The sequence below is a fragment of the Callithrix jacchus genome, chromosome 14, assembly GCF_049354715.1.
Source record: "Callithrix jacchus isolate 240 chromosome 14, calJac240_pri, whole genome shotgun sequence".
NCBI lineage: Eukaryota > Metazoa > Chordata > Mammalia > Primates > Cebidae > Callithrix > Callithrix jacchus.
The window spans coordinates 52,602,516-52,616,415 of record NC_133515.1 but is presented as its reverse complement, the minus strand read 5'-3'; the positions used below and the strand labels follow the sequence as shown (position 1 = coordinate 52,616,415).

Below are 13,900 nucleotides of genomic sequence, written 5' to 3'. Positions count from 1 at the left end.
GGCAGAATTACTTGAACCCAGGAAGCAGAGGTTGTAGTGAGCCAAGATCGAGCCACTATACTCCAGTCTGTGCAACAGGAGGAGACTCCATCTCAAAAAAAAGGGCGGGGGGGGGGGGGAGGGAGAAAAAGGTGATGAAACCTTGATCTAAAAATAAAAAATAGCTCAGGCACCATGGCTCACACCTGTAATCCTAGAGGTTTGGAAGGCTGAGGTGAGAGGATGGTTTGAAGAAAGAAGTTTGAGACCAGCTTGGACAACACAGCAAGACCCCATTTCCATAAAAAATTAAAAACTTAGTTGGGCGCAGTAATTCCTCCCTACACTCCTAGCTACTTGGGCTGTGCCAGAAGAATTCTACCCATCACCCAGGAGATCGAGGTTACAATGAGCTATGATTGTGCCACTGCACTCCAGCATGGGCAGTAGAGTGGGTCTCTGTCTCTTTAAAAAAACAAGGTAACTCAAGATGGATTAAAGATAAACAAACAAGGCTAGGTGCAGTAGCTCACACCTGCAATCCTAGCACTTTGGGAGGCCAAGGTGGGCGGATCACTTGAGGCCAGGAGTTCAAGACAAGCCTAGCCAACATGGCAAAACCCGTCTCAGCTAAAAATTCAAAATTAGCTGAGCACAGTGGCTCACACCTGCAGTCCCAGGTACTCGAGAGGCTGAGGCAGGAGAATTGCTTAAACTTGGGAGGTAGAGGTTGCAGTGAGCCAAGACCGTGCCACTGCACTCCAGCCTGGGTGACAGAGTAAGACTTCGTTTCAAAAGTAATTAAACATTTCAAAGAAAGGTTCTCATTGAGTTGTGTGTCTTTGATAAATGCAGTAATTACCTTCCTGAGGTTGCCATTAGAATCTTCAATGGATTCAGATACTGACTTAGTATTGTTACATAGTGTCCCAAGACCTTATTCTCAAAATAAATAAAAATTCACACTCAAAGTTGCTAGGTCAGACTGGGCATGGTGGCTGACACCTGTAATATCAGCACATTGGGAGGCCGAGGCAGATGGATTACCTGAGGCGGAATTCAAGACCAGTCTGGCCAACATAGTGAAACCCTATCTCTATTAAAAATACAAAAAAAAAATTAGCTGGGTGTGGGGTTGTGTCCCCGTATTCCCAGTTACTAGGGAAACTGATGCAGGAGAATCGCTTGAACCCAGGAGGCAGAGGTTGCAGTGAGACAAGATTGCACCACTGCAAGAGGCTGTGTCTTAAAAAAAAAAAAAAAAAAAAAAAAAGATAGGTCAAATACTCTAAATGCTTCTTCTAAAGTTTTTTTTGTTAAAGCCATATAAAATGTATTCAAAATATAATACACACCTGTAGAAATGCCTAACCACTCACTGAAAGGCAGCTTATGACATAAAAGTTCCAAATCCAAGAGGCAATGTATACATCTTTAATATTCCAGCTCTATCTTCTCAATATAAATGTTCTAACAGTCCCATTTCAAATAAAAACACACCAATGCAAATGGTCAATATAAACTTGCAACAGCAGAATATCAACTTCAGCAAGCTAAAAAGATGATATCTAAATAAACCCTATGCTAACTTAGAAGGTACATACCATCTGGCATGTTATTTACACAGCAATAATAATCTTATCCCTCAGAAACACCTTGTAAACACTGGATACTCAATGATAGCGTAAAAACCATGCATTATTGAACTTGATTTTTATGTGAACACAATTCACTAACACTCTTTAAAATATTGAGAACAAATTGATTCAAATGGTGTCATATTCCCATGGAAGCAAAACTCAACCTTTAAGTCATATAGTTGTACATCAGCATCTTACATAGTCAGTGATAGTTATATAGCAAACATTTTCGACCAAATATGGACCTGACTTATTAAAAGAAAGATGCATTCCTAGACAAATTCTTAGAATGTGGGAGTCCATGTTACACTTTCCAGTTCCTCTCCTTCACAGAAGCTAATTTTAATGTACCGTTTAAGTACCCCAAATTTGAAATCTGAAATACTCCACAATCTGCAAGTTCCAAAGCACCAACATGACAAAGGAAATGCTCACTAGAGCATTTCAGATTTGGGATGCTTAACCAGTGAGCACAATGCAAACATTCCAAAATCTGAAAAACCCCAAAATCTGGAACACTTCTCATCCCAAGCATTTCCAATAAGAGAGACTCAACCTGCACCACAGAAAACGGTTTAACGCTTTCAACACACTACTAAAAATGTAAATTACAAAGAAAAAAATAGTTCAATCCAGTTTTCAACCAATCTTAGTTTAAACATTTGTTTAGCTAGGCGCGGTGGCTCATGCCTGTAATCCCAGTACTTTGGGAGGCTGTGACAGGTGGATCACCTGAGGTCAGGAGTTCGAGACCAGCCTTGCCAACATGGTGAAACCTTGTCTCTTTTAAACCAAACAAACAAACATTTGTTTATTCTATAAACTAAAAAATGTAAATTTGATACATTTCTACATCAATGCCATATATAATTGAAATGTTTTTTTTTTTTGAGATGGAGTTTCGCTCCTTACCCAGGCTGGAGTGCAATGGCGTGACCTCGGCTCACCGCAACCTCTGCCTCCTGGGTTCAGGCAATTTTCCTGCCTCAGCCTCCTGAGTAGCTGGGATTACAGGCACGCACCACCATGCCCAGCTAATTTTTTGTATTTTTAGTAGAGACGGGATTTCACCATGTTGACCAGGATGGTCTCGATCTCTCGACCTCGTGATCCACTCATCTCGGCCTCCCAAAGTGCCCGGATTACAGGCTTGAGCCACCGTGTCCGGCCATAATTGAAATGTTTATTACAAAGATCAGCCCAACAAAACATCAAAATTGGCCATATGCGGTGACTTACACCTGTAATCCTAGCACTGTGGGAGGCTGAGGTGGGTGGATCACTTGAGGCCAGAAGTTTGAGACCAGCCTGGCCCACATGGTGAAACCCGTTTCTACTGAAATACAGCCAGGCATGGTGGTGCACACCTGTAGTCCCAGCTACTTGGAAGGCTGAGCTATGAGAATCACTTCAACCCAGGAGGCAAGAGGTTGCAGTGAGCCAAGATCATACCACTGCTCTCCATCAGCCTGGGCAACAATGGGAGACTGTCTCAAAAAAAAAAAAAAAAAACAAAACTACCAAAATTGCTCTTTGGAAAGATGGTCAAAGTATAGTGATCTATTCTCTTTACTTACACAGGGTATGCAGGACATTGTTACTACTGTTCTCACAATGAAATATTAGTAGTTCTGAGAACAATGCGGTGGAAGACAAATAGTTAAAAATAATTCCAATAACTCTAAAGTGGGAGTTCTTAACTTAGGGCTCCCATAGATAGTCTAGAATTAAACCTACTTTGATAATCTTAAGAGAAATGGATCTATACAAACATTCACCATTCTTATATGGATGCGTATGGCCTCAAAACAAAAAATCTAAAAGATTAAAATTTTATAATATCCAGGAGCTTCACTCATGATAGCCAAAAGGTGAAAGCAGGTCAGGCACAGGTGCTCTCGACTGTAATCTAAAACACTTTGGAAGGCTGAGGCAGAAGGGTCACTTGAGCCCAGGAGTTCAAGTCCAGCCTTGGCAACATAGTGAGATCCCATCTCTACAAAAAATAAAAAAGTGAGCCAGGTATGATGGTGCAAGCATGTAGTGAGATGAAGTAGGAGGATTGCTTGAACCCCAGAAGTTGAGGCTAGAGTAAACCATAATCCCACTACTGCACTCCAGCTTGGGCAACAGAGTGGGACCCTATCACAAAAAAACAAAGTGAAAAGCCCCCAATGTCAATCAATAGATGAATATACAAACAAAATGTGATACACATGTATACAGGTACAATGGAATATATTATCCAGCTTAAAGGGGAATGAAATTCTGGTACATGCCGTAACAAATATAAATCTTGAAAACACATGCTATATATTTTTAGACAATGTGAAAAAGACAAAATACTGCTTTGTTTCTTTCTCTCTTTTTTTGTTGAGACAGACTTTCACTCTTGCTGTGCAGGATGGGGTGCAATGGCGCAATTTCGGCTCACTGAAACCTCTGCCTCCCGGATTCAAGCAATTCTCCGTGCCTCAATCTCCCAAGCAGCTGGGAGATTGAGGCAGGAGAATTTGACCTAGGGGCCACCACACCTGGCCCCTGGGTCAAATTTTTTCAACAAGTCAAAAGAAAAGCTATGGAGAAAAATAATCTCTCCAATAAATGTTGCTGGAACAATCAGATAACATGTACAAAAATAAACCTTGGGAGACTGAGCGGAGAAGAAAGCTTGGGCCCAAGAGTTCTATGCTGCACGAGCCATGAATGTGACACTGCACTCCAGCCTGGCAAAACAGTGAAACCCTGTCACTATGACAAATTTTTAACAAATTAGTTGAGTGTAGGGGTGCATATCTGCAGTCCCAACTTCTAGGGAGGCTGAGTTAGAAGGATTGTTTGAAACTGACAGGTCAAGGCTGCAGTGAGCTGTGATTACACCATTGCACCTCAGCCTCGGAGACCAAACGAGATATTCTCTTAAAAACAAATAAATAGGCCAGGTTCAGTGGCCCCTGCTTATAACCACAGATCTTTGGGAGGCCAAGACAGATGGATCAGGATGTCAAGAGTTTGAGATCAGCCTGGCCAATATGGTGACATGCTGTCTCTACTAAACATACAAAAATTAGCTGGGCATGGTGGCAGGCACCTGTAGTCCCAGCTACTCAGGAGGCTGAAGCAGAAGAATCACCTGAACCCAGGAGTCAGAGACTATAGTGAGCCTAGATCATGCCATTGCACTCCATCCTGGCAACAGAGCAAGACTCCGCCTCAAAAAAATAAATAAACCTTGACCCTTATCTCACATCATATTCAAAAATTAATATGCATCACAGGATGCTTTTTTCACAGGGTGTCTGTTGCCCAGGCTGGAATGCAATGGCATGATCTTGGCTTACTGCATCCCCCCGCTCCTGAACACAAGCACTCCCTTCACCTGAGCTTCCCGGTAGTCAGGACTACAGGGGCATGCCACCATGCCTGGCTAATTTTTTCTGTGTTGTTTATAGAGACCAGGGTTTGCCCTGACTGAACTTGGCCTCCCATTGTTGGGATTATATGTGTGAGCCACTGTACTCAGCCAAATCACAGATCTCAACACAAGAGCTAAAACTACAAAGCCTCTGTAAGAAAACTTGTAGAATATTTTTTTTTTTTTTTTTGGAGACAGAGTCTTGCTCTGTCGCCCAGGCTGGAGTGCAGTGGTATGATTTCCGCTTACTACAGTCTCCACCTCCCCAGTTCAAGCAATTCGCCACCACACCTGACAAGCTGGCTTTTTTTTACCTTTAGTAGAGATGGTTTTTCACCCTGTTGACCAGGTTGGTCTTGAACTGCTGACTTCAAGAGATCCACCTGCCTCGGCCTCCCAAATTGCTGGAATTACAGGTGTGAGCCACTGCGCCCAACCAAAAGCTTACAGAAAACTTTAATTTACCTTTGCATGACAAAAATTTCTTGAATACAACACAGAAAAGCATGAACTATACAAAGAAAAAAAAATCAACATTGAATTTAACCAAAATTTGAAATTTTTGCTCTTCAAAAGACACCATTACAAAATTAAAAAGGAACCCACAGAAAACACTTGCAAATCATAGTTAACAAAATACTCCCGACTAGACTACAAAGAGCCCTTAGATTTCAATAAGAAAATAGCCCAGCCGGACGTGGTGGCTCACACCTGTAATCCCAGCACTTTGGGAGGCCGAGGTGGGTGGACCACGAGGTCAAGAGATCAAGACCATCCTGACCAACATGGTGAAACCCTATCTCTACTAAAAATACAAAAATTAGCTGGGTGTGGTGGCATGCATCTGTAGTCCCAGCTACTCGGGAGGCTGAGGCAGGAGAACTGCTTAAAACCAGGAGGTGGAGGTTGCAGTGAGCCGAGATCAAGCAACTGCTCTCCAGCCTGGTGCTTGGTGATAGAGCAAGATTCTGTCTCAAAAAAAAAAAAAAAGCCCAATAAAAACTGGGCAAATTTCTTAACAGATGCTTCACCAGAAAACATACAGCCATGGCAAAGAACATGTATGTGATGGAACACAGAACAGCACTACTTCACATGGAAATGGAAATTAAAACCATAATGAGGTGCTACTGTATATGTACTACAACAGCCAAACTAAAAGCACTGTGCAGATCAAGTGTCAGCCAAGATGTGAAGCACACTTAAACACTATGTATTGGTGAGACTGATACAAACACTTTGGAATATAGCTGGATGTATAAACATACACCAAAACATCCATATGGGTCCAGGGCAATGGCTCACACCTATAATCTCAGCACTTTGGGAGGCCAAAGTGGGCGCATCACCTGAGGTTGGGAGTTTGAGACCAGTCAGGCCAACATGGTGAAACTCCATCTCTATTATAAAAACAAAAATTAGGCAGGTGTGGTGGTACATGCCTGTAATCCCAACTACTCGGGAGGCTGAGGCACAAGAATTGCTTGAACTCAAGAGCCGGAGATTGCAATGAGCCAAGAGTGCAACACTGCACTCCAGCCTGGGCAACAGAGTGTGAGTCTGTCTTAAAATAAATAAGTAAATAAAATAAACCATACCATCAGGGATCCCACTCAAATGAGTGACAATAAGCACATGTGGAGTGGCGCAGTGAAGGTGAAAATAATTGGAGAGAGGGAGATCTTGATTATACAGAGTTAGTTTCATGGGAATACGCACAAGGCAAAACTTATCCAACCGTACATTTCAAACTTAATAAATAAGGCAAATACAGGAAATTCTCAAAGGCCAATATTAATTAAAGAAAATATATTAAATAACTTCAATACAATCAATGGGAGATCGTAAGCAGCAGTGACCCGATTAGTTCTGTTCCTGAAACTTTTGAGACTCTGTGGTGAAAAAATTGTAAAGGACACAGAAAAGTAGGTGTTAGTGAGCTCACGTAAGAAGGTATTTCAGAAATTTCAGGGTATTTTGAGACTGAAATAAGGTGATTTGGAATATTTCACGAAAAAACAGTTGGGAATCCACTGCTTATTGATACTCAGCACATAGAAGCACAGGGCTTCCTAAACATTAGCTAACCCCCAAAACCTCACAACACAAGCCAAAATATGAGGTCAAATAATGTACCCAGTATTACCGTGCCAATAAATGTACCACGTGTCTCACCGCAAAGGAGAGCACTAAACAAGAATTTATGAGTGGATCAGCTTTGGTCTGCCCAACCAAAGACATGAAACTGTACAACTCAGAAATTTTAGTGGCCCAACTACTTATAAAACCCAACCTTGGCCAGGCGCGGTGGATCACGAGGTCAAGAGATTGAGACCATCCTGGTCAACATGGTGAAACCCCGTCTCTACTAAAAATACAAAAAATTAGCTGGGCATGGAGGCACGTGCCTGTAATCCCAGCTACTCAGGACGCTGAGGCAGGAGAATTGCCTGAACCCAGGAGGTGGAGGTTGCGGTGAGCCGAGATCGCGCCATTGCACTCCAGCCTGGGTTACAAGAGCGAAACTCCGTCTCAAAAACAAAAACAAAAAACCAACCTTGTAATTACAATCTTTCCACTTTGGACTAGTTGTTTTATAAATTAGCTTCTTCTCTAAATAGAGGAAATGAAGCAATATGAGCAATTTTTTTTTTTTGACAGGCAGTTTTGCTCTTGTTGTCCAGGGTGGAGTTCAATGGCGCAAGCTTGACCCACTGCAACCTCTGCCTCCCGGGTCCAAGCGATTCTCCTGTCTCAACCTCTCGAGTAGCTGGGATTATAGGCACCCGCCACCACACCCAGCTAATTTTTGTATTTTTAAAAGAGACAGGGTTTCACCATGGTAGTCAAGCTAGCCTTTAACTCCTGACCTCAGGTGATTTGCCCACTTTGGCCTCCCAAAGTACTCGCTGGGATTATAGGTGTGAGCCACCTCACCCAGCCTAAATGCCATTTTTAAAAAGGGATGGGGGATTATCTGGATCATGACTCTGATAGAAAATTGAGACCACCTAGAAGACCTTTATGATTTCAGTGATGGCTAGGGATGGTGATATATCTGAACCCCAGCACTTTGGGAGGCCAAGGCTGGAGCATCACTTGTGGTCAGGAATTCAAGACCAGCCTGGACGACATAATCAAACTGTGTCTCTATCAAAAATTAGAAAAAATTAGCTGGATGTGGTGGCACATTCCTGTACTCCTAGCTATTTTCAGGGCTGAGGCAGGGTAACTGCCTGAGCTCAGGAGTTTGAGGCTACAGTGCACTACGATTGTGCCACTGTACTCCAGCATGGGTGGCACAGCGAGATCTTATCTCAAAACAACTGAATAAACAAAAAACTACCACTCTTTATTTGAAAATTCTTCCCATTTCACATACTAATATTTCCCAGCCAGGTATGGTGGCAATTTGGGACACCAAAGTAGGAAGACTGCTTTAGCTTAGAAGTTTAAAACCCACCTGGGCTTCACAGTGAGACTCTGTCTCTTAAAAACATTTTTTAAAATTAGCTGGGCATGATGGTGTGGACCTACAGACCTAGCTACTCTCAAGGTTGAAGCAAGAGGGCCAGGCACGATGACTCCTGCCTATAATCCCAGCACTCTGGGAGGTTAATGGGTGGATCACCTGAAGTCAGGAGTTCAAGACCAGCCTGGCCAACAAGGCAAAATCCTGTCTTCACTAAAAATAAATAAATAAAAATTTAAAAAATTAGCCAGGCATGGTGGTATGTGCCTGTAATCCCAGCTACGTGGGAGGCTGAGGCAGGAGCACTTGAACCCAGAAGGTAGAGGTTGCACTGAGCCAATATTGTGCCACTGCTCTATAGCCTGGGTGAAAGAAAGAGAAACCATTTGGGAAAAAAAAAAAAAAGAGAGAGAGAGAGAGAGAGAGAGAGAGAGAGAGAAAAGCCTGAGGCAAGAGGATTGCTGGAGCCCAGGAGTTCCAGGCTGCAGAACCATGATTACACCACTGCCCTCCAGCCTGGGCAACAGAGTAAAACCTGACTCTTTAAAAAACAAAGAAAAAAAGATATTCTGAGCCCTAATATCAATGAGCTTATAGTTTGGAGGATGTGGAAAAAAGTGACTAATATAGCCAAGCGTAATATGGGCTGCTCAGGACAAAACACATAAGACATGCACAGACACATACAGCTAAAGCTAAATGAAAATCTAGAGGAATGTAATAAATTTTATATAATACCAAATCTTGTAAAATCTATATAAATTTTATATAAACCAAATCTCATTTAAATGTTTTATTATCTCTCCCTTTCTCTTGTTATAAAAATATCTTTTGGTGCCGGGCGCGGTGGCTCACACCTGTAATCCCAGCACTTTGGGAGGCTGAGGTGGGTGGATCACGAGGTCAAGAGATCGAGACCATACTAGTCAACAAGGTGAAACCCTGTCTCTACTAAAAATGAAAAAAAAATTAGCTGGGCATGGTGGCGCGTGCCTGTAATCCCAGCTACTCAGGAGGCTGAGGCAGGAGAATTGCCTGAACCCAGGAGGCGGAGGTTGCGGTAAGCCAAGATAGCGCCATTGCACTCCAGCCTGGGTAACAAGAGTGAAACTCCGTCTCAAAAAAAAAAAAAAAAAAAAAAATCTGTTGGAAAATTAAATGTTCTTTTAAACATCCTTACTTTCTAATTATGTGTATTGTTTGCTCTTTAAAATTTTATTCTGTGACCCACTGGTACAGGATACACTAAGGTATAACACAGCAAGAGACAAGTAACCCAGTCAAAAATCCTGAGATTTTCCTGACACTAACTTAGACAAGAGGCCTAAATTGAAAATGCCATTACTCTAAAAGAACATGTAAAAATTAACATATGCTGTGGACAAGAACCTAAAAGCAGATAAAAGAAATTCTAAATCAGAAACAAATGCAGGAATCTCATTTTGGCATACTTTTGTGCAGTGAAACCTTTCCTTCCTTTAAAATACATCAGGCATTTCTTTCCATTTATGTGAATGAAATTTGTCTAAAGACCTAGACTTAGACTCTATCATTCTGTTCTTTTTGTTTGTTTGTTTTTTTGAGACGGAGTTTCGCTCTTGTTACCCAGGCTGGAGTGCAATGGCGCAATCTCGGCTCACCGCAACCTCCGCCCCCTGGGTTCAGGCAATTCTCCTGCCTCAGCCTCCTGAGTAGCTGGGATTACAGGCACGCGCCACCATGCCCAGCTAATTTTTTGTAATTTTTAGTAGAGACGGGGTTTCACCATGTTGACCAGGATAGTCTCGATCTCTTGACCTCGTGATCCACCCGCCTCGGCCTCCCAAAGTGCTGGGATTACAGGCTTGAGCCACCGCGCCTGGCCCTGTTCTTTTTTTTTTCCAGCACCAACTTGCTGTATCATTCTGTTGATTAAGCTTGTGAAGCATTCATTAGATACACCTAATCTAATGCTGATCAAATTAGCATTTGTTTTGTCTTCCCAACTTTAACACTGTAACGTATAGCACTTTGATGTACAGGTAACCTTAATGTTTATATTAAGGTTATATTATATAACCCTCTATTAAATATTTTAAATATATTAAATAACCTTAAATATTTATAACCTTAATATTTGGCAGTACTTGGCACAAAGAACATATGCACCCCAGGTAAACAAATATATATGCTATGGTAGTTGTACAAAGGGCAGCTATAGCTAACAAGTAGAGAATACCTCTAAAAGACAAGACACTTATGGACAAGGGAATGCAATAAATTAATATGGAATTTATAATACCAAAGTTACTTAAAGATGAAGGAAAATTAATGTTCAGAAGATCGAATCTATTTTGTGAAATAAATTTTTAGGTTAAAGAAGGCTCCCAGTCAATATTAAAAAGGTAAACATGTGGACTAGGTGTGGTGGCTCATGCCTGCAATCCCAGTACTTTGGGAGGCCAAGGTGGGAGGACTGCTCAAGCCCAGCAGCCAGTAGTGGGCAATGCAACAAGACCCCATCCCTACAAGACATTAAAAAAAAAAATTTTTGGCGGGGCGCAGTGGCTCACGCCTGTAATCCCAGCACTTTGGGAGACCGAGGCAGGTGGCTCATGAGGTCAAGAGATCGAGACCATCCTGGTCAACAAGGTGAAACCCCGTCTCTACTAAAAATACAAAAATTAGCTGGCCATGGTGGTGTGTGCCTGTAGTCCCAGCTACTCGGGAGGCTGAGGCAGGAGAATTGCTTGAACCCAGAAGGCAGAGGTTGCAGTGAGCCGAGGTCATGCCATTGCACTCCAGTCTGGGTAACAAGAGTGAAACTCCGTCTCAAAAAAAAGAAAAATTTTTTTTTAGTAGGTCATGGTGGGGCATGCCTGTGTTCCCAGCTACTTGGGAGGCTGAAGTAGGAGGACTGCTTGACCCCAGCTATTTGAAGCTGCACTGATGGTGCCACTGTACTCCAGCCTGGGGAACAGTGTGAGATCCTGTCTCAACAAAAAAGAAAATAAGAAAACTTTTTTAAATTAATTTTTTTATGTTAACAAATCTAACAATGATATTGATAAGCTAGTATAATCATATATTTCAAATCTGAAAAAGATCTTCCAGAACAATCAAATGTGATAAAAAAGAGAGATGCTGCAAAGGTGGAAGAACATTAAATTAAAAATATATATATAAGAAAAAAAAATGTAGATTTAAGAACAACAGGAAAATTTAAAATTATAGTACAGTAAAATAGGACAAAAGTAAAAAACACCTTTTGTTGGTATGGCAGGCCATGGCCCGTAACACGAGTAAAATAGTAGTAAAGAAACAAGGAATGATTACATCAAAGCTCCTTGAAGAATACAGATGAAGTATGAAGGATCTACTTGGACCACATAGTCAAATTGTGCTTATTAATTTCTCAGTTCATCACAGAACATGATCTAAAATAGTTTCAAACCAATAATAAAACATTTAAAGAAATGAGAACCTCTTTTAGGGTACACTATTTGCTCCTGCACTATCACTCTTAATGTACAATTCATGATATATTAAAGAAACTGCCAATGATTACCCTTAAGATTCTTAAAAAAGGATACTGGCATTAAAATTTAATTATATTCAACTTTAAATGTGCTCAAAATTTGTCAAGGTTTAAGTCAGATTAACTGAGTAAATCCACGTCACTATTCTACCATAATGATAAGAGAAAGCAGGTGAGCCGGGCACGGTAGCTCACGCCTGTAATCCTAGCACTTTGGGAGGCTGAGGTGGGTGGATCACCTGAGGTCAGGAGTTCAAGACCAACCTGGCCATGATGGTGAAACCCCATCTTAAAATAAAAAAAGAGAAAGCAGGTGAAGGACATTACTTAAAGACCAATAAATAATCAAAGAAAGGAGATATATTTTAAATGAAAATACCACTAGAACTCTCATATGCTCTGTAATGAAGTCAAGGAAAAAATTTCTATTTTTCAGAGATAAATGAAATAAGGAAGGTAAAAAGGCAGTGTATCATAAATGAAATTACCCGCATCGAAGAATCCCAAGACACAAACCTTGCCTCAGGTTTCTCAAAATATGCCTATACTCCTCGAGGTAGCAGACAGAAAAGTTAAATTATTAATAACAGGTATCACTAACACCTTCATTTTCTGATCTTCTTCATTTAAGAAGCCAACCTCTTACAAGGCATTCCCAGAATCACAAAAGGTAAAACAGCCTTGTGATTTTTAGTATGTAGCTTTTCCCTTCCTGGGTTAACCTTACATGTTGTAATACTTATTGCTTATCAGTTACTGTCTGGTAAACTTCAGACATATTCCACATTAATTATGAGGGTTTTTTTTTTTTTTTGAGACATGGTCTCCCTTTGTTGCCCAGGCTAGAGTACAGTGGCACAATGACGGCTCACTGCAGCCTCAACCTCCTAGCTCAAGGGGTCGTCCTACCTCACCCCTTTGATAGCAACCCCGATCCCCGGCCACCTGCACCACAACACCTGGCTAATTTTTTTTTTAAACGAACCTCCCACCTCAGCCTCACAAAGTCCTCGGATTACAGGCTTGAGCCACTGCCCAGCCCATATACATGTATACATACATATATATATTTTAGAAACAGGGTCTCAGCCTTGTCACCCAGACTGGAGTACAGCGGCAGGATCATGGCTCACTGTAGTCTCGACCTTCTGAGCTCAAGCAATCCTCCTATATAGCTGGGACCACAGGCATGTACCACCACACCTGGCTGATTTTGAAATTTTTTGTCCAGACCAGGTCTTGTTATGCTGCCTAGGCTGGTCTTGAACTCCTTGGCTCAAGCGGTACACCCACCTCAGCCTCCTGAAGTGTTGGGATTATAGGCATAAACCACTGTGCCAGGCCCCCAGCCCATATTTTTTATAAAGACAGGGTTTCACTATGTTTATCAGGCTGGTCTTGAACTCCCGGCCTCAGGTGATCCACTCGCCTTGGCCTCCAAAGGCCTCATGCTTGGATTACAGGCATGAGCCACCGTGCCCAGCTCCCAGCCCATATTTTTAACCAGAATATTTATTGTCAGAGTTTTCAATAGTCTGGTCTGCTTTTTCTCCCAGAAGAGAACTTACAAGTGGCCTTCCTATACCCACCAAGACAAACAGAACCTGCTTTGCCTCATGATAAAAGCAATAAACTCCATTAGAGGAAAATATACTCAAGATGTATTATATGCCTCCTCAGTCAACTATAATAAAAATGCCAGGAATTGCCAGGAATAACAAAATTCTGAATTTATAATTCTTTATTATATTTTCCTACCTTCACACTGGTTCCTTGGAAGAATCTTCCACCTTGTTTTTATCACGTTTTCCAAAATTTGTAGTCCATAATACTGAAAATTGGAGAACAGAAGCATGTGAATATATTGCTGTATAGGA

At 41.6% G+C, this 13,900-nt stretch overlaps 1 protein-coding gene across 8 annotated transcripts in view; it reads right to left on the bottom strand.

The window, feature by feature from the left end:
* Positions 1-13,900, bottom strand: part of XPO1 (exportin 1) — a 61,319-nt gene that overhangs the window by 31,220 nt on the left and 16,199 nt on the right. For all 8 annotated transcript variants that reach the window (XM_035272482.3, XM_078349253.1, XM_078349254.1 and 5 more), the window contains one exon: positions 13,782-13,854. In XM_035272482.3, the coding sequence (XP_035128373.1) occupies positions 13,782-13,854 (73 nt within the window). The remainder of the gene's footprint in view (positions 1-13,781; positions 13,855-13,900) is intronic.